Source organism: Chlamydotis macqueenii, chromosome 17 (assembly GCF_036417535.1).
Source record: "Chlamydotis macqueenii isolate bChlMac1 chromosome 17, bChlMac1.mat, whole genome shotgun sequence".
Classification (NCBI taxonomy): Eukaryota; Metazoa; Chordata; class Aves; order Otidiformes; family Otididae; genus Chlamydotis; species Chlamydotis macqueenii.
The window spans coordinates 3,477,906-3,499,422 of record NC_141572.1 but is presented as its reverse complement, the minus strand read 5'-3'; the positions used below and the strand labels follow the sequence as shown (position 1 = coordinate 3,499,422).

General features: G+C 43.4%; 1 protein-coding gene across 4 annotated transcripts; it reads left to right on the top strand.

The window, feature by feature from the left end:
* Positions 1-2,051: 2,051 nt before the first annotated feature.
* On the top strand, positions 2,052-16,870 carry VPS37B (VPS37B subunit of ESCRT-I). 4 transcript variants are annotated; one of them, XM_086761932.1, is made up of 5 exons: positions 2,732-2,825; positions 4,010-4,229; positions 10,477-10,648; positions 11,306-11,388; positions 12,508-16,870. In XM_086761932.1, the coding sequence occupies exons 3-5, from the start codon at positions 10,504-10,506 to the stop codon at positions 13,006-13,008; spliced, it is 729 nt and encodes a 242-aa protein (XP_086618058.1). In that variant the 5' UTR covers positions 2,732-2,825; positions 4,010-4,229; positions 10,477-10,503; the 3' UTR covers positions 13,009-16,870. The 4 variants fall into 4 exon arrangements, with proteins under 4 accessions (XP_086618055.1, XP_086618058.1, XP_086618056.1 ...); XM_086761929.1 differs by lacking the exons at positions 2,732-2,825; positions 4,010-4,229 and adding an exon at positions 2,052-2,180; XM_086761930.1 differs by lacking the exon at positions 2,732-2,825 and having other exon boundaries at positions 3,937-4,229.
* Positions 16,871-21,517: the final 4,647 nt, after the last annotated feature.

Genomic DNA, 21,517 nt, shown 5'->3' with positions numbered 1-21,517 from the left:
CATCTACTGGTTTTAAATAACAAGGTCAGGCTGTTGTGGCTCTGCACAGCCATGTCACTGCCAAGGGGCACAGCTGCTGACTCACCTGGGCTCCGTGCCGAGCACCCCACGCAAGGAGGAGCTCAGCACATACCACAGTGGCAGGCAGGTGCAGTGACGCCGATGAGTGGACACATGCCCGTATCGCTAACCACCTTCTCCCCACCCTAAGCAAGCTCAGCTTCCTGCTGCGCAAACATCTCGCTCTCACCTGCCTCTGAGTACACGCGGTTTGCATCGTGGTTGTACAATAGCTTTGCGCGAAGCAGGCCAGGAAGCCTTCCCCTAGCAGTGGCGCGTTGTTGGTCACCTGTGGGTGATAAGGACAAGAGGGGGCTTTTGGGAAGGGGAGAGGAGGGGAGCGCTGAGTTTAGTGACAGGACAAAAGAACAAACATACAGCTGGCCTGTCTTCGTGCAGTTCTGCCAGGAAGTACGGGGTCACTTCCTGAATGTGACTGCACCGTCATTACATTTTAACAGCATTACATCAGTGACGATTGATTCCGTTTGCTCTACTCCATTTTTGTCCCTAGCTAGATAAAAAACGTCAACTACAAAGAACAATGACCACACAGCCGTTCCCTACTGCGTTCCTTCGGCTCAGACACTCATTCTGGTTCTCTCTTTGGTGTTACGCACGTGGAAACCAGCACACCCCTTAGCTACAGAAGCAGGTCAGGAAGGTGGTGCATGCCTCGAGACACATTCAACTTAGGCTATGTTAACACAATTCATTATTTCCAGGCATAATTGTCTTTATCAGCTATGCTAACATCAGCAGTAATTGGAGAGCTACTGCTCCACAGTGTTACCAGAGTGCCTAGTAAAGTGCTGGTGACGTACCAGATATAAATCAGAACAAAATGCAGGTATAATGTTTTAATTGATGCAGAGCTTTTACTACATTACATTTCAAAAGTATGTAATTTCACCATAAAATACATCTTTGATAGATCGCTTCTTGACCTTCACTCTTGAAGAACGTCCTTAAGATAGTCAAAAAGACCTAGGACCAAAGCCTGGCAAGGTACAATTTTTAGCTATTTTTAACGTAAATAGGTATTCAGCCTAGGCTTGAGAACAATCATGCAGTCACTCTTCTGAGATTCACGGTAGCCAAGTCCCAACCTAGTAAGGAAGTGCGAGTTAAATAATTCTACTGATTTTCCTTCCTAGTTGACAGCTGCGCAGTTCTAACAAAAGGAGAATAAGAGTGCCTACTCCACTGCCAGGCAGGAGCATTGCAGCTGGCTGTATCTGGTGGTGATGGGAAGGCTCAGAGCTCAGCTCTCCACATCTTGCAGGGCATGGGATGGAGTCTGCTCCCCGTGCCGGTCTGAGGCCTGCGGCGTAACTGTTAAATGAAACCGCCGAGCCCCTACCACCCCAGCAAGGCCGCTCGGCTCCTCCGGCAGCTGCCATCCCTCGGGCCACAAGGACCTCGAGCACCGGGCCAGCGTCACATGAGCGAGGCAGACAAAGCACACTCTGTGAGGGGCTCCACAGGCCAATGCCGAGGCCCAGCGTCTTTAGGAAACGCCGCTCAGCCTCCCTCAGCGGGCAGCTCTCCCCAGGCCAGGCCAGGCCCCGCCATGTTGGGGCCCTTCTCCTGCCCCACTGCTCCGGCTGGGCCTGGTGTGCTGGGACCTCGTGGTGGGCTTCGTCCACCGCAGGGACGCTCACATGGGCTCTCCTAGAGCCCCCCCAGCCTCCCCCTGTGCCTGGATCCCCTCAGGCCACCCAGGCCTCGCCCCCTGGCAGCCGCCCGCCACCCCCTTGGGCACCCACCCCGCCCCTCCTCCCCAGCCCCCTTTGGTACCGTCCACCACCGCGCCCCAGCACCGCCTCCCCTCCCCCCGCCGCCCAACCCCTTTGGTACGGCCCGCCCCGCGTGCTGCCGCCCCGCCCCCCCCAGCAGGGGGCGCCGAGGGCGGTGCCCACCCGGGGCCGGGGAGAGTCCGCGGCGGCACTTCCGGTTGGCGGCGGCGGGAGCGGGGCCGGGGCCGGGGCCGGGGTTACCGGGCCGGGGCCGGGATGGCGCTGGACGTGCGGCGCCTGGAGGGGCTGAGCCTGCAGGAGCTCAGCGCGCTGCTGGACGATGAGGAGCAGCTGCAGGACATGGCCCGCGAGATGGAAGAGGTGAGGGGCACCCGCGCAGCCCCGCGCCCGGGCCGCCGCCTCCCCTCGGGCCGCCCCCCCCCCCCCCCCCCCCCCCCCCCCCCCAGCCTCAGCCCACCGGGGCGCTGCCCGCGCGGCCCGGGGCTCCCTGTCCGCCGCCTCCATTACCGGTTGCTGTTTTGGGGGTGTTAGTGACCCCGTCCCCCAGCGCAGGTGACTCCCTCCTCCCGGCCCTGCTCCGGCTGCTGGGCGGTCGCGGCTCCGCCATGGAGTGACCGGTAAAAACGGAGCCCCGGCTTTACCGAGGCAGGAAGCGCTGCCTGCCCCCTCTCCCTCCCGGTCTTTTGTTTGCTGGCCCCCGGTAAAGGGGGGAGATCTGTGCCCGGGCACTTGAGCCGAGCGCTGGGTGCCGGAGGAGGGGGCGCTGAGGGCTGGCCGTGCTGGAAATGCTGGGTTTGTACTAAATTAAGAGACAGCGAGGGACCGGAGGTGGGATCAGTTTTTCCGTTAATACAGCCCTTGTTTTGTGCCTTGGCCGCGATGAAGGATTTTGTCAGGGTGAAGTCGGTCCTGTTTGTGGTCTCGATCTCGGCTCAACTTCAATTGAAAACAATCTGAAAGAGATGTCTGGTATGCTGGGCGCGGGGAAGGCTGTCAGGCTTTCTGGTGGGGTTGTTCTTGCCTATTTGAAATGTCTTTGTCAGTGTATCAGACTCTGAGTTGTGCGTTTGGATCTGTGGTTACTAAAACAAAATAGAAGCCTGTTTTCTTCCTGCTGCTGTGGTTGTCTTTTCCTGGTTTTTCTGTGTGCCGGTGGACCCTGTGTATTACAGTGCTGATACGAGGCAGCTCCAGGTTTGTTTGACCACAAATGCTCCTAAAAGCCTCTGTGTAGTCAGCGAACAGCGCATAAGACAGAACCATTAATAGGAAAACTGTAAAAGAAAGAAATATTCTGTACTGCTCTGGGTCTTGCATTTACTGATTTTTTTTTAATTAGAACATAAAGCTCAAAAAAAAAAGTCAATATATTATTGATAAAGAAGCTCAGTTTATTAAGTACAATCAATTATAATTGCTTTCTGTCAAACTAGGATTCCTGCCCTTTTGGTTCTTCTGGAAAAATTGTTCTGGATCACCTCAAACCAAATTGTCAAGGTATTACCGATGCAGAGGCCCACTGAAGGTTGATGCCAAGAAAATCGGGTGTCCTAGGGAATTTACTTGCTGCATCATGCAGCGATTTGTGTTTTGAACTTTGTGTAAACGGATTTGTGAGGAGGGGGCAGGCATAACAGCTTTGCATATGAGCTTATATTTTGAGAACTTAAACTGCTAAAGAAACAGAGACTGCTGTGATGAGTGAAACATGCAGAGCTCGTAGAGGCATCGTGGTTTGCAGGGGTCTTCTAGATCAAGACTAAATATTTGAGGAAAGTCAACGGATTAAAACGGGCTTAACTTTGTAAAGATACGAATGGGTGCAGTATTGGTGGTTTCGGTGTGACCTCTGACAAGGTACATGGCTGGCTCAGTTGGCTTTTTTTATTTTTAAATTGTTTATTTGTCAATACAGGCTTAAGACTGTAGGTCAGAAGTGACAGAAAACCTCATGACCTTAGCCGAAAAGATTCTCTCTCACTGCAGAACCAGACGATATTCTCAGTTTGACCCTCCGGTTTTCCTCTTTCGTTGGCAACAGAAGGCTTTTAAATAGTAGAGTAAAGTTCTCTGGGCCTGAGGGAATATTTTGTGGTGTTTGGAAAGTGTGGCTAGGTTTGAAGGTATTCAAGCTGTGTGGAAATACGGCTGCACTACTGTCTGGTGTAATCCTCTTTTATTGTGTGTAGAGGCTTTTACTAGAGTTTGTTCAACTAGAAGTGCATTTACTCACCTTGGAAGGAACTGGCCGTGCTGGAATACTTCTTCATTCTGTTTTTGCCTTCCCTGAATTGTTTACTGCTTGGATCTGTGCTACTGGGTCCTGAATTTTCCCTATGAAGTAAGTGGCAGGAGGAGGGAAATCCTGAACGTTAAGGAAGAAAGCCTGATGACTTCACTGCTGTTTGTGTAGGTATTCCGTTGTCAGTCCATGTGTATCTAGGTTGTAGGGTTATTCCAAAGTCCTTAGATTCATAATTTCGTTGTGACGTGCCCATAAATCATGATTCCTGAGTCACTCCTCTGAGGTCACTTGTATTTTTAGTGGCAAAGTTGGCTGAAGCTGCTTATTCTGTAATTGAAAAAAAACCTTTGTTCTCCTTCTTGCAAGGGAAACCCAGCTCAAAACCCAATGTTCTGTTCACAGAGATGATGATTTGGAAAACTACCCGGCCTTCTTGCTAAAAGCTAAAAATAGGCACCTTCCAGCCTCAAAGGGAATGTGTTCCTGTACGGCAGTTGAGCAGAACTTGTATGTGTCGTTGGCGGGGGGTGGGTGTGTGTATATCTGTGTGCTCACGCGTGCGTTCGTATTTTCCCGTGGCGATGTGCGCGTACAGCGTCCTTCGCCCTTTATCCCCAGGTACGCGAGAATGCGGCGTCGCAGAGCTAGGCTGCTGCTTTTTCTCTCTGTAAGGTTGTTTTTGAAGCCTCTGGGCTTTTAGTGCTTGAACAACGAACATCTTGTCTGTTAGAAAGAGGAAGGAAGCCAATTGTCTGGGACTCCTAGTCTTTTAAAACTGAGGAGGGTTTTTTTCTTTTGTAATCCTTTGAGCTTAATATCGGTAGTACATCTACAGTATTCATCTGTATGAAATAAAAGTATATTGTTTATAAAAGTCAGTCTCAGCCCCATAACTCTAAACACAGATGAGGGAATTTGTGACCTGACATTGGTGGTAGCTCGATCAATTTCTCCTGCGAAAATGACTTTTCTTTTCAACACCTTAATTATATGAAGTCAAGAAGTCAGAAATCTGTTGCCTTCCTCTCATTCTGGGATTTCAGAGTACACTGGCAAGCACAGAAGGGGTTTTTGAGTGCAGTTGTTTTCTCAAAAGCCGTTTGAGAAGATCGGGCAGGGCAGAAAGTCCATGTTGAAACTATGTGAATGCGTGCCCAGATTTCTTGGATTCCCGCTCCTGTCCTAAAACCGCATTGTGTAAGTGGTTATGTTCTTGTTTGCCAAACATGAAATTTAGTCACAAAGTTAGGAATTAGGCTTGGTGACAACTATAGATTTTTCTTTTCCAGCTTAGCGTTGAATGAGTAACCTGCCTGCGTCTGATGAGCGCAAATTGCAGATCTGGGTGCTGCTCTCCCCTGGAGTTAATGTTTAGGAATTGCACCTTACCTTCTAACCTTTATTTTGTCGTTTTAAAGCTGGTGCTTATATCATCGGAAGATCTACATTTAGCAAAGCTAGTTACTTTGGAATATGTATTACTATTTATTACCAAACAGGTGGTGTTAGAAGGTGTATTATCATTCACCAGTCTGTAATGAAAGCACTGGAAGTCTCTGTTCTCCTACTCTGCACCTGTCAGCTCCTGTTTCAGGGGTTAATTTGACACTCCAAATGTGCATCCTCACACTTCTGCAGTGTGACTGCATATTTTATTCCTAACTTGCAAGTATGTGTAAGTGAAAGAGAGACCATGGGAATGATAGACTACAGCAAGCCCGGAGAAACCTAAAACTAATGTGGATGTGTGCTATGTATAAAGCAATTAAACTGGTGCCACTTAAAACTTCTTTTTATTTATAGGTCCTTAAGAGACTTTTTCTTGAAAGTATGGGACTGCTTGCCGTGGTGCTTGCCAAAGCAAGCTTGTAATTATAGCAGCACTGGATGGGCTCTGTGGGTAGTAGGGATTTCAGTCGCTCAGACTGCATCGCAGGAGGCATCTGGTCTGGAATTGTTCTGGGAACGTACTTCTGGATGGACAGGAGTGACGCTACTCGGAGACATTTTGCACAGAGACATTTGTAAATCTTGATGCAAACCATTATTTTGCAGTAAATGATAAACAGTTATAATGTTGCTAAGCTGGTACTAGCTTCTGTTTTAATTTTATCCAGCATTTTTCTTCCTTTTTTTAAAGTGGAATGAAACAAAGCTGCACTTGATGAAAGTGGTAGAATCTCAATTCCCAAAGCAGTTGCTGTTGCCTGTTCCTAGAAGTGCTTATTAAATAAATGCTCGAGTAAAATTATTCAAATTATTTCTGTTAAAGAAACTCACATTTTAATCATCTTAAGTTTTGAAGTACTGCATAATTTTTGTCTTTAATAACCTCTGTGCATCCATGGCTTAATTTTCTTGCAGCGCGCACAATTTGGTTTGAGTGGTCTACTCAGTGGTGAGCAGTACTTCTGCCATCAAAATCCTTTTGTAAGCAGCTCAGTATCGTTGCCCCTATTCAGAATTCATAGTGAGAGCTTAGCAGTTTAAAAAAAAAAAAACCCAGAACTTATGTTCTCTTTAATATCACCCTGTCTCATTATGTCTCGTGATTCTGAGTGGTATTTCTCATCTGATTTCAGGTTGATGTTTCCAGCCTGTTGAAGTGCACGTGACCTCCATAGTCTTGTTAGCAATCCTGCTAGAGTCGCGGGCTGTCAGCTTATTTCTCTTAATAACTTTTTTCATTGCACTTCCAGGAGGCAGGTGGACATCTGATGCAGTAGCAGTTTCCTGCTAATGCACATTTTTGTCACGCAACTTGGGTGACAACAAGATAACTTCTATTGGATTTATTCCTTGCTTGGCTGTTTGTCTTGGGCTTGTGGGAAGCTGTGAATGGATGCTGAAAGCACGCTTTGTGTCGCATTGATAATCTTAATAGATTGGTCATGCTGCACTGTAGCTTTGACTCTTGGATGATTTTGCAGCTAGGTTTTCTTGTTTTAAATTAGTCAACCTTTTTTGAAAGTTTTTCTGTGGGGCTTTTTGGGCTCACTTCACAGTGTTTGCTTTTCTAATTCCTTGAATTAACTTCTAAATGCAGCGGAACAGTTGCAGAAAAGTTTATTATGCAGACCTTAACATCGGTGCCAGAGATTATTCTGGTTTCTAAAATCGTGACTGTGTTCAAGTTGCATTGCTTTGGGATTATATCTATTCTGTTTGTTGTGAAATAGAATTCACTCATTCACTCATTCCACATTCAAACTTTTTCCAGTGACATGAAGCATTTGAATGTCCTGAACCAGCTCCTTCTTAAGTTTCATTAAATGTCATTCCTAGGTTTACCTTGTATTTGAGGAACTGGTTCTTCTCATGATTTTGAGTACGATTCAATTTGAATTTCTCATCTCTTCAAACTGTCCATTTTTTACAAGAAATTTGACACAATCTAAGTGGAAGTGAAGACTTCAAGAGTGATACTTGAATTGATCACTAAATGTCAATCATGTTTTTATTCAACTTCTGTAGAAAAAAATGTGCCCTTTTTAGAAGGTCTATAATCTGGAAAAAGTTGAGTCATTAAGTCTTGTGTAATTTTGAGCACCATAACTTAAAGTGTGATTACGAATACCTTAACTATTTTCAGTTTTAACCCCAGTATTTTAAGACTTTCACTTAAGTTTAGACTAGATTGCTAGATATCAGATGCCAAGGACAGGAAAGGATGTCTCCCTGCATTAGATATAAGTAGGTCATAATATTGATTTTTTTTCTTGTTTGTACAAAGTGTGGCATGTACATCGTGTCACGCTGATATTTATTCACCTTTACAAATGTGAAATTATTTGAAAGTCAAGTTATTCAGAAAATCATTGTAGAAAGTTACACATTTGCTTCCTCCTTCCCATCCCTAGTCCTGTTGAGAGACTGTTTAAAAACACCACAAAAACCTAATCTGACTTAAGGAAGCTTTTTCTGATACTCCTTCTATTTACCTGTAGTTCTTCCTTCTTTGTGTTATATATTATTTCAGTAAAAAATTCCTTTTCCTGCTCCTGAAATGTTTATAGCTTTGTGTCCACTGGCTTTTTCTCTCCAGAGGAAATACTCATGTTCTTCAGCCCAAAGAAAGATCAAAGTCCACTCACAAAACTGGTCTTCCCAGACTGACTGCGCAACTGGTTTGAAATGAGAATATCAGCCGCACCAGCAGTGAAAATACGATCACCAGATCAAATTGAAATCGCTTGAAGGAAGTAGTTTGCTCATTAAAATGGTGAAAGAGGAGAGGCATCAGAAACCATGAATCTTTTTGCACGCAATCTTCTTTGGCTGGCAGTTCAGAAGACGGCTGGTTAACAAAACTTGCGGTGATGGCGGGTGATTTGCTAAGAAGCTGGATGCCAGTAATTAAGCTGTTAAATTGTGTGTATTTTAGTTCCCTTCATAATTGTTAGAGAAAATGTAAAACGGAGGGGACTTAGGCTTTCTGAAAGCAACAGTCTAACAGTGTTAGATCTTATGAGAAGAAAGAAATGAAAGCAACCAGTTTAATTTAAATCATTTTCTATTGGGTTCAAAATGGAGAAGAGAGGATTTGCCTTTTATTCTTGGAAAGGATTCAAGTTGAACACAAGCATAGGGCCGAAAGTCTGTTTAGGCTCAGTGTGAGAATCTTGTGGAGACAAAACAGTATTGCGAGTACAGTTTCTCCAATTTTTACAGTTTGAAATAGAATTTTATTTTGCTTTATGTAGACTTCAGGACTCAGCATTATCCCTGACTTGTTTTTTTTTTTTTTAAGTAGTTTAGCAAGAACAAGTGTAAGAGAGTAAAACTTTGATATTTGAAGAGCAATCTCTGGGCCCATGTTTAAGTAACACTGAGCCAATTTTGAATTTAGAAGATTAAAGCAGTGTGTAAGTATTTCAAAAGGAAGTAATTGCTTTTGAAGACACTGTTTCTACACTTGGACTGTCTTTTCACCTGATGCACCTCGTCGTGTGCTCAGACTACCAAGAACACCTGAATTCTGATCTTCCCCTTTTCTGGAGCTGTAAATAGCTCAGTTAAGTTTCCTCTTTTCCTGTTTCTGAGGTGTGGCTCTCCTGTATCCACTCATGAGTGCACAAGGAAGAAGGCACTGTACTCTTTATGTTTGCAATGAATTCTGTGCGACTGTCGGTAAATAAGGTCTGTTAGGGCTAAACAGGGGTGGTGTGGGCTAGAAGGGGCATATTAATGTAGGAAGTCACAAAAAGTGTACCAAACGTTTTGTTGGCATGAGGACACCTTAATAGAATCAGTCTCTTGTGCCGTGGGAGAATTGTGCCACTTGTTGATTCAGACTGAAAATCTGAAATCAGATCCCTGGGGTTTTTTTTTTTCCTTTTGATATTTGAATATTTTAATGAATCTAATGTGTCATCCAGGGCAAACACTCAGCCTTCCCAAAGCTCACGAAGACTGGATAAAATTGCGTGCGTTGTGTGTGTATGAGCAACTCGGAATCTTGACGGATCTTGATTTTCTGAGAATTGTCATTTGTTCCTTAGGAACAATGTCTTCAGGCTAGGATATGTTAAGCAGAAGGATTAAACTAAAAAACAAGCTTTTGGCATTAATCCAGGTTTGATTTAGCATAGTTGGGGAAGAATATTCTGGAGAAGGCACCGCAAGGATGCAGTCCTAGGTTTTTGCATTTTAATAAGATAAAGGATGACATTCCTTTGCAGTCTTGTTGCATGTTACTGCTGGGATTCATAGGGTTGTTTTATTTTTTTTTTTAAGAGCAACTGTTGCTTTATCTGTCAGTGTTCGTCATGAGGGAATGGTAAGGGTGGTGCATGAGGTGGGAATGAAGAAGCATCTGCATTAAATAATGAGTAAAAGTAAAAAGCAGCTTCAGGTAGCAGGACGTGAATGTAAAAATCTGATCTGACAAAGCTGTGACACCCGACAGGTCACACCGCGCATAAATTTGTGACAAGAATTAGAAATCACTTGGGTGACATAAAATGCACTTCTCTGCCACTTAGCAGAAATATCGAAGTGAGCGCCCAGAGATGGTTTCTACACAGTAACCAAACCGTACATGCTGTTTGTGACGTAGACCTTCTTATGCCTTCTAGATTATGTGCTAGTAAAACAGTATACTAGTAGAGCAGTAAAAATACAGTTTGTGAGAAAGGGTTTTGCATGGCAGAAAAAAGAGGTCGGGGAGAAGAGCACAATAGCTGAAGCTGACCATGCGCACCAAAGCAGCAGCCATTCCCACTGCTGATAAAAAGTCCAAAAGTATTGTTGTTTGTTGCAGGTCCAAGACCATAGTACTCATTTTTACAGAGCTTACTTTTGGTGTTTATTTAGGACTTTTGAAATTCGTATATTGTCTAAAAAACTGTTAGTCTTGCTTTAATATTTTCGCTATCATTTCACGCACTTTTTTTTTTTTTTTTTCCCCAGGCCCAAAATGTTCAACACAGCAAGGACATGACTCTTGCCAGCAACCGCAGTCTGGCAGAAGGCAATCTTTTGTACCAGCCAAAGCTGGAGTCTTTGAAAGCAAATTTGACTGAAAAATACCAAGAGCTGCAAGTTCTTTTTGAAGCATACCAGATAAAGAAAACAAAACTAGGTAACATTTTCTGTTGACGATTGTGATTTGCTGTTTTCTAAGTGAATGTAAATCTCTTGCGCTTTGGTTGGTTTTGATGTCTCATTTTTAACTGCGTGAATTAGGGTACAAAATGCAATGTCATTCTGTGTAGTTCTGAAACAGATCGTGCTTCTAATGATTTATTAAGTATGTGTTACACCTGGTAACAGACACTGTAGACTATTTCTATTACTGTGTGGTTACCTACCTGTTCTCTGAATGATCAAATTCATTTACCTTGCTAAAAAGAAAATATAGTTGGAATTTTCAGTGGTTAATCATAAATCCAATGGAATATTGCATTTAACTTTCTCATTTCGTACTGAATTATGAAGTATTGTACGTCTGATTCTGCACTTGCTGAAGCGCTTTGTCTTTCAATATTATAAATACATAATTGTAATTAAGTTTCAACTTTTAGCACTCTGACAATATTCCTATATGTTGGGAATATATTCCTTATTATTCCTATTCCTTAATATATTTTTTTACTGTAGATCATCCTGTCTAGAACAATGGAGTATACTAGTTGTATATATGTGCCTTAGAAATTTTTATGCTTCTGGAGGCGGTATACCTTCAGTTAAAGTCACTTAGAGCCAGCTGTCATTTACTGTTCTTTTTGTGCCGTTACAGACAGACAATCCAGCAACGCTTCGCTGGAGACACTGCTAGCGCTGCTTCAGACAGAGGGGGCTAAGATTGAGGAAGACACAGAGGTAATGACAGCACGCTTCAATTCTGCCGCTTACACCCGTTACCGGGGACTTTCAGTGCGCATAGCTGCAATGCAGGGTTGAACGTGGCGCAGACTGAAAGGAGATTTTTGAGAATATGGTCTGGTCTCTGCTTTGAACTTCATTTAAGTCATTTGAATTTTTTTATCTGAGTAATTTTTTACTCTTAACATCTTTGAAATTTAAGAGAGAAAATGCTCCTTTTCAGAAAAGAAAGCCGAATCAAACCCTCTTAATTCCTTGGCATTGCCTTCAAACTCATAGCATATAAATGTGGAATATTCTGTTTAATTGTGTTTGCCTGGAATATGTATTAATCCATTACAAATGTCGCTTAGTAACCTAATGAAAAACTGTGCCTGCACTGTTTTCTCCAGCATTTCCGGTGAAATATTCCATTATGGTTTCAGCGTTTCTGTCTAGGTGCCAGCGGTGACCACTCGCTGTGATACGAGTGCTGGAAGGGTGGTCTTTTTTCAGAATAATAAGAGCGTTGGGTTTTGTTTGCTGCTTTGCCTGAAGGACATTCTCTAGAACTACATAGCATGTTTGCATCAGGGAAAAAAATCTGCTTCTTGAACCCTGTGTTTTGATCAGAAAAAGACATTCCCAGGACAAGTTGAATTTTGTAATTATACGTATGGTCATCTCTCCTAATTATTAAACATCATTTACCTAAGTAAGCGTGAGTATTAAACCTGGCTTAGCAGTAATCTGCCTTTCTGCACTGAGCCTTGCAGAGTTCTCAGTGCTTCTGTTGGCATTGCAAGCAGTACTGAGCGGAATTCAGCTTAGCTGGCAATCTGGAAAGCTGTTGAACTTGATTTGTTCCTGTCTCTGATGATCAGGGGAATGTTCAGAGCCAGATTCTTGTTCTTGCTGCTGTTGTTTCAGTATAAACTTATGCAAAAATGATATTTGACTCCAAATGCTTCTGAGTAATAACTAATTCAAAATTCTGCTCGGAATTCGTAGTATGCCAGTCATCTTCCATATGCCAGCTGGAAAATCACAGGCAAAATTACGCTATTTTTAGGATGTAAGCCACTTAGGTTCTCTTGCAGTATGCCATTTTCTAAGAGATTGTTCCATATTTGACAGAATATGGCAGAAAAATTTCTTGATGGTGAAATACCACTGGATTCCTTCATTGATGAGTACCAGAGCAAGCGTAAACTGGCTCACCTGCGGCGTGTAAAAATTGAGAAGCTCCAAGAAATGGTGCTGAAGGGACAGAGACTTCCACAGGTTCAGCCGCAGGCTCAGCCGAGAGCACCCGAGACAACACCAGCACCTCAAGATTCCTACACTTCGGATGCAAACACTCCTCCTTCAGTTGTGCCCCGCCGAATACCACCCCCTCCACCTTCTTCAGTCCCAGCAGGACGCTTTCCTACTCCGTTTACTGCAGCCATGAGTCCAGGACCAACTCTTTCTTATCCAGGTGCTCCGTATCCTCCTCTTCCCCCTCGACCAGGAGTTCAGTCTGCGAGTCAGGTGCCGCAGCCGGGATACCCTTCTCAGTTTGTACCACAGTTTCCTCCAGCTCTTCCCCAAAGACCACCTCGCCTTCCACCACATCCTGGCTTTATCCTCCAGTGAATATTTTGGTGCGCCTAACTTATGTATTGGTGCTTATATTTCCTTTTTCTCCCCATCAGAGACTTAATGTGGGCAATGGAAAGCCTCTGGTTTTTTGCACAATGGAGTACAAAATCTGAGCTGTGGCACAGAGGTTTGCAATTGCATTTAGTAAATGTGATTATTTTTGTTGTCAAATATCAGTGATGACAAGGTTTTTCTAGGAATATGATAAGGTCTAAATTTTGTAAATCTGTCAAATTGTGAAACAATGTACAGAGGATTTCCTGACGTTACAGATCAAATAACGCTCTGAATTCTTTAGTGGTGGTAAATCAGCATCCTCTTCTGTTCTGATGTATTCCCGTCGCAGCTGGATGTATGCCTGGCAAACTGGGAGCTATTTGTCTTGCTAAAGAATTCTCTGTCAGTGCCAGTGTTTGGAAAGTAACACCCGTATCCAAATACTGGGCAGAGAGTTGCGATGGCCCGCATCAGCACCCTTTGCAGTGTGCCCACACAGCGGCATTCGTGGCCAGGTGCGTAACGTTTCAGAGCTCGCTGAGATGAAACTCTTGTCAGAAAACGTTCTATGGTTAAAAGTTACAAGAGTTTCATTTCTACATTTCAGTTGTTACGTTAGACTTTTCATAATAAAGTGTACACTCCTCCCACTCCTAACTAGCTTGATATCCTGAAAGTCCTGGTCTCTTGAAATTAAACTAAACTGTTTGTAGAGCCAGTTTAGAGTTTTATAGAAACTTTACCAGGCATTTTTATTCCCTTGCCTATTAAGACTCTTTCTTACTTTTTTTTTTTCTTTTTCACGCCGTGGATACAGAAGTGATTTTTTTTTTTTTTTTTTTTTTTTTTTTTATACAGGTGCTTAGCTTTTGATACTATGTGATTCCAGGAATCTAGGCAGGGTATTTTCTTAATCAAAGATTGGGTTTTCACATCATGTAATTGCCCACTTGAAGCTCCAGAATTTCATTTTGTCTCTCAAACTCTGTCTCGTTTGGCAGAACTATTTTTAACTTTCCCATTTCCTTTAGTTTTGTGCAGTTTTGAGCATGCGTATCTATCTGGAATTTGCACTTACCATTTCTCTGCAAGCAGGCGAAACACAAAAGCTTTTTGAACTCCATGGTGGCGGTTTTCATCTTACATAATCCATTCTTGACTTCTTATGCCACTGGAGGGGGAGGCTTTTTAGCAGAGCTTGGATTTCATTCTCAATGTGACTCTTGAAGCCGAAGGTGCAGACCCATGCTGGTATTTTAATCTAGCGTTGGGGGAGGCAAATCTTAACACTTGTTGCTTGTGCAGGATGTATCCATAAATTAGTTATCAATTTCTCACATCCACAAATAACTTTCAGCTGATTCGTGGTAACTTAAGAAATTTACAGTCCAGAATCTGTCGTAGCCCCTGTGTTATTTCAGAACACTTTCACATCGTTGATCTGGAATGCATTACATTATTTGGAAGTCTGTACTACAAACAGCATCAGTCAAAATAGAATATCTTTTTTTTTTTTTTGGTCTTTATGCAAGACCCTTGTCTGTCCCTTAATCATTTCCTCTGGAGTGTGGTGGTTGCTAGCAAATACTAATCTGAAATTAAACTCATAACAGGAAGCTCTCTGTTCTGAAAATACGGTTATTTGGCTGTTTCGCCTTCTGAAGACAAAGGGCAAAAGGTTGGTCAGTGTTACTGGCATCTGAACCAATTCCCCAGCGTAAGTCTGGAAAGTTTCTATAGGCGGGGGATTTTGTGAAGCAGTGTGCATTGGATTTGTTTGCAAAGTGTGTTTTTTCTGTAATCTAGTGATGGTACAGGATGTGCTTTTTTTTAAGATAGTGTAATATCTTTTCTTGGTATTATTTTTTTCACTGAAGCTTCGTTTGAGCATGGTTAATTATGACTCGTTTCAAAGTAATTTTGCTGTGCTGTTAGTGCTGGTATTTGGATGGCAACTGTTGTATCTGAATGCTAAACAAAAGTCTGCTGTCGAAATGATTCGTGTCCTAGGAAGAATTAAAGTCGATGGGGGCTACCAGGGTGGTGACCGAGTACCAGAAATTCCTACTTTGAGCCTGCTACACAAAAACTCTAAAACACTCTCAAATTAGTTTTGCTACCATTTAATAAAAACAACCAGGTAGATTTTACACTTATCAAGTGCCAACTTTTTTTCCGAGGGTTGAAAATCCTCAGAAGTGATGGAGGTGACGGATAAGTGTATTGTGAATTTGCACTGCGTTTTATGTACCTAACTTTATTGGTATTAGTAGTCCAAAAATATTTTTACTACTTGTTAAATTTTCTGTCTTTTGGTAACTTTTGTGATAATATGACCTTTCAGGGATACTTTATCTAGAAACAAACTCTTGTGCAAACTAAACACAGACAAAGCTAATGCAATTCTTCTGTCTGAAAGCGAAACAATGCATTACTGCATATGCATGTGGCTGATGTGCCTTAGGATCACTACTTGTGATTGTAATACTAGGATATTAGCGTTTTTATAATTTGAATGGCCATTGCTTAACTCTAATTTAAGGGCTCTTCAAGAGCACTTTCTTCTACAAAAAAAGCTCACCCTCATACTTCAGAAAAAACAAAGGCTGTATCTGCTGTTTGTAAGCTTACAGTTGTCTTCACTGATGGCTAAGTGTGAACGTGGTGTTGTAACTAATGTGATGTTTCAGTTATAGCAATCCCTTAACTGAAATCCAGCTGCTCATGGAAAAAAAACGTTTTGCCATTAATTGTGTGTGTGTGCGCACAAACTGTAAATACATACTTGACTGCTGGCGATGTTTAAGAGTAAAGGAGAAAGGTGACTGTGGAAAGCTGTTTAAATCCGTTCGGAAACAAACGTTACGAAACACTAACCTGGATGAGTCGGGCGTGAGGTGTCGGTGCTTTCGGCCTCTTGCCCTTCGACAGCTTCTCCTGTTCTGTTAGAGCGAATAAATAAGTTCTGCTATGGCTAGGATGTTTAGAGTCGTACTAATTTGCACTGTTTTTAAGATAGTGAGATTAAAATGCCATAGGCAAGCTGAGACTTGAGAGGGGGTGGCTCAGTATGCTTGCCAAAATATATATATTGTTATGTTGTCTTGAGGATTTTTAAAGTCTGCTGCAAATAGCATATACTTCCCCAGAGCAATTGGAGTGGAGAAAAATCTTTTAAATACGATGTGTAACATGGCTTTAGAGTGTTGGCAGCGTTGAAAAGACTCCCTTTTGGATGGCATAACTTTTGCCAGTCTTTGTGTGAGGCTTTGTAAGTTATGACTAATTCAGTTGTATGTGGTTAGGTTGTTTGGTGATCAGCACTTGAATGGTTCTAACTCAAGGGTGAGTTTCTCTGCGCTTCAGTGCTGTCTCCTAGAGGAAGCGGAGTCAGTTGTTCTAGCACAGCTGATCCACACGCGTCGCCTTGCTACCGGTGACCCTGGAGGGACGATACAGAATAAATATAAGCTTTCATGTGATGCCCGGAGGCAGAGCCCTGGGCACAGTCCGATCATGGACAACCGTTAATGTTTAGTGCCCCAACTTCCACAACCTCAGTCTCGACCTCTTTTGGGACTTCTCTGCCCTCTCAAACTGGAATAATGACTTAGACACGGAGCTCAAATCGACGATTCCTTTAGCTTGAATATAGAGCTACTTGGCAAACGTTGAGGTCGGAGAAGGTAGAGTCGTCCTGCACCTAAACGGTTCCTCTGTGTAATCCTGGACAGTCTAAAAACGGGGCACTTTTATCTGCCTAGCAAGTTGTGAAACATACAGTGGATTTGTTTGCATAATAAGTTTTTCTGTAATCTACTGTGGTCTGATTTTAAATAAAATAGCGTATCTCTCTTGGTGTCGTGTTCCTGTTGTGACTTCATTTCGTCACCATGCAGTTCTGTCGGTGTTTTTCAATACTAATGGTAGTTCTTATGTAGCAACAGTTGTAGGTGAGCGTAGAACATAAATTTGCAAGAAAATAACTTTAATTGTTCATAGTAAACCTGTTCCTCACGTTTTTAATGACTGGGTATGGTGAGTCCGTTTTGTGGGTAGCTCGTATAGGTGTGCTCAGAGTGGATTCTGCACGCTGTATTCATGGCAGCGAGGTAGGTGGGCTCTTGCTGGTAGGGTCCCTTCGCTTCTGTGTTAGCGTCCCACAGGATAGTGGAGGTGTTTAGAATCTCCCCCTGGAAAAGCTGAAGAAAGGGAGAAAGCCGCTTTTATTTATTAATAGATGAAAAACTTCTTAGATTTCAGCCAAGTCAAGTTAGCAGAAATGAGTCAACCTGAGTTACTTAGGAATGTGAGTCAGAGGGCAGAAAAGACCTGATGTAATCTTCTGTAATATCTGTCACTTTAATAGCTGTGTAGCATACAAGTCCTACTGCAGAATAACTGATAATATATGGAAGAAAATCTTCTTTAATTGTTTCTTGATCCATTCAGTCTGCGGTGGCCACAGAGATTTGATAACTTGCTGATGCAGGAATAGGAAACCACAAATAAGGAAAGCTTGCGGTGCTGACTCAGTGCGGGTGGGCGAGGGAAGGGGGTGATGTTACGTAAAAGCTGCAGCTCTTCATCTTGGCTCTTCTAAGAATTGGCAGCGATGCCCGTGTAAGTGCCTGCTCTGAAACTGGGGTTCAGATGGCCCTTCCGCGTGGCTCATGTGCACCGGGAGATTGTTCTGGCTGGGACCGTTCCCTGGGCAAAGGAGAGGTAACCCAGTGCAGGCAGACCTTGCCAGGCAGGGGGCTCGTGTGTCGGTTGTGTAACGGCTGACAAAAAAGCAAAGTCACACAAAAATTGCCAGTGGTGCGTCAGTGATACACGGGCAATGTTTCATGTTGTCTTGACTTGTCCCTTGTCTGTGGAAGCTGGCTTTGGAAGCCTACGCGGATCCTTCAGTAGCCCTTGTTCCTGTAATTTGAGTCCTTTTCTAGTTGTATATTAATCAACCCTGATAAGAGTTTTTACAGTTATGTCTGTTTACCTTTCCGAGACTTTGTCACTAGAAACAAGATGTGTTGCTTTGAGTTCTTCTGAGAGATTTTTTTACTCGAGCGAAGTTTCAGAGAAGCCTGATTGAGACTCTGGTGCCCCAGCTGACATCTTGTCCCTGGGCAGCCCATGGTGGGTTCTCAGCCTCACCTGAAGCCAAATCTCCATTTTTCTCCCCATCCACAGGACAAATCAGACTGCTGAGCCTGGAAGGCTGTTGCTAATGCATACCTTGAGCCCTGCGTCCTGCTGTGAGCTAAAAGCTATCTTTTAGTGCTATATTTTTATCTCCAGCCTGTTCAAGGGTGCTTTTTCTGCACTCTCACAGATGATGAGTAGGAATTTTTTTTTTTTCTTCAAAGCTTACACCATTTCCTCTTGCCACAGAAGCTAATCTCACACCTTGCGACGTGCCCTTGTAGTTGCATGTCGTTCTAGCAACCGCTGCTTGGGGTAGGCCAGTTTCTCAGAGATTCATTCGTCTTGAAAGAAGCCAGCCGCATCCCGTAGAGCACGGGAGGTGACAAAGCGGCTGTAGTTCTCCGCACTGGAATGAGACCACTTGGTTGAGGAAAAAATGCTGAGTCGGGGGGAATGTGGAAATGTAATAACGTCCTTTGTGCTGGTGGGTGTGGTAGTTGTCGCGCGCTACCAGCAGTGGTAGGCTATGAGGGGAACACACACCAGCTTTGTGCTTTCCCCGTTGGATTTAAACTTGCATACCTATGAGGCGTTGTGTTAGCTGGTGTTTCTGTTTCCCAAGTCGCTTTTCTGATCGGGCTGTTCAGGAAATACAGTCACTAAAAATAGTGCTGCCCAGACGCGTGGCGGGTGCCTCAGTCAGCGCTGCCGCCAGGTCAGGCGTGTAAGGGAGATCAGCAGCCACCCATTACAGGGCAGGTTTTCGTGGCTTTACTTAAGGGCTCCTAAAAACATACTTTTACAGAAGCTTTTTTAACCTGACTTCCTAGAGCATGTACTGGCACTGTTTTCCATTTATGTGCTTTATTTCAGTGAATTTTTTTTTTCTTCCCCAATGATCTGGGACGCTCATGTTTTGTGCACTTTGCTCTCTGTAGCAGTGCTGGTACTGAACTTCAGCTGCCTTGTGTGCTCCTGTTCAGACTAATTTGTGGTTCCTGGAGATTTGGCTGCCAAGGGCGGGGAAAGGAGGGCTTTGATAACACGCTGTTTGACAGCTGCTGCAGGAAGAAGGGCGAACTTCAGCGGAAGGGAGCAGAATGTCACATTTCACAGCTTTCGCTTGGTTATTTTCCATTGCTTTTGTTACAGGTACTGAGTGACATTTGTTCTCAGTAGCACATCAAGTTAAACAGCTTCCTCTCTCCACAGGTACGGCGATGGTATTTAAAAGTCATTAGCAAATTTGGTTCTGTACAGCAGGATGTCTTGATGGGAGTCCCAGAATTAACCTTTGCATACACAGTTGGCAGTTGTGATTTATTTATTTATTTATTCATTCATTCATTTTTTGTCTACTACACATAGCAAATACTTTGCAAAAACTATAGGAGTTTAAAGATCTTAGTCTGGGCAGTAAGTTTAATTTTGGTGTAAAAATTACTTTATACTTCAAGTTATACTTCAAGTGCCCTTTGGAGCTTGTTTTTCTTTTTTTGCTGGTGTTTTCTGAGATTTTGTATGTGCTGGCGCAGGTTGTTTTACCTGCAGCCTCTGTAAAACGATTTCAGTAAATCGTAGTGAAGCAGCAGTGGTGTTGAACAAGTTACATTTACCCATAGCATTGTTCTTAAAGCCATGTTTTACTTTAAAGAATTCAAAAATAAGCTTTAAATATAGCTGTGGCTAGACTTACGGTAGTGAGATTTAAAAGTTGGTATTCTTGATTAATCACTATTTCCATTATGACATGTAATGTTGTGAGCGGTTAGGATGACGTCAGTCTCCCAGCAAATATATCTTTACCACTGGCTATAAATAGACTGCGAGCTACTGTGGCGAGTGCCTCCTTGTACCAAGAGAATTTGTTTCTGAAAGAAAGAAAACTCCGAAGTACGGCGCTGGCCACGGTTGCGTGTTACTCGGTGTGACAGCAGGCACATGAAGGACGCAGCTGGGTAAGCCGCTCCCAGCTCTCCTCCACCGCTGCTGTAGGTGAGAGGTTCGCCATAGCTTTGGGGAAAGGCTGAGAAGGATGTAAATCATTGGACTGGAGACGATCGTGACGTAATTTGCAGGATTAGACCAGCTGCTTGCCTTGCCCAGTAACACCCACCAACACCAAAGCCTTTTAATGTGGAACGCGCTTTATACATACAATTGATCGGGAAATGAGAATTGTTGCTCATAAAACTGTGAAGTCTGTTTTATGATGTGTAATCTCAGAAATCTTAAAGTCATTATGAGACTGCTGCAGAACTAAAATAAATAATACGATGCCTTATAAATGTGTTTTCTTGAGATACAGAAACTTGTAATTCTAGCTCACTGCTTCATAGCTGATTGTTAATCATAGGACCTGAGAGTCATGGTTTTTACTGTACCTTGTATGAAACTTGATTGTAATCATTTTGGGGCGTCACAAGGAAGTGGAAGAAAATGTTAATTCCTGGCTTTTTTCAAAGGGCCCCTCACAAATCAACTCTTAAATACCAGGGAGCTGTGTTTACCCTGTTGCGGGCATCCTCGCTGAGCTCCAAATGCGTCAGGCTTCCCCTTCCACTGGTGCATCCAAGTTGCACCAAGAGAAGACACCTGGCCCTGCAGATACTGCCAGGTAAGTATAAAAATAAAAAAAAATAAAATAAAATAAAAATCTGGTTCTTGCAGTTGTGTGCCAATGGCCCTGATGAGCTGCTGCGAGGCTGCAGGTAAGGGCTGCCCCGGCTGGAAGCTCAACATTGATCCTGCACCCACCCACGCTGCGGCGCCTGGATTGCGCTTGTGTTTATCCAAGCTACTTCTGTTCAAGCAAGGCTGCCAGTCACCCTGGCTGGCGGCAAGAGCCATGTGGTGATCATATGCAGCAGAAATTAATGTGCTGCTCGGCCCTGGGGAGCTGCTCACGCTGGGCTGGGAGCAGGTCTTGCCTTAGCGCTACAGCTGCATCAACAGAGACAACTGTATATGTGCCTAAATATGTGTGTGTGTCTATATATATTAAAAAAAATATGCAAACATGCCTATATATATATATCTCTAGGCACACAGAAAGCCATACATACAGCTGCACAGCTAGACATGACTCTATATATTTATGCACACATATACCTAGCTACAGCTAGACATGATGCTCTACAGCTATGTGTATCTGTACCTACAGCAACACATATGTGAAGATATAGAGATGTAGAGCAGATAGGTGGAGGGCTAAACAAATACACATACAGATGTACGTACACAGAGGGGAAAAAAAGAAAAAACCACCAAAAAAACCAAACCAAAACAAAACCACACACCAGACATGATACACTCAGTGTACAGTTTGATACACAGCTCTATCCATAGAGGGAGGTAG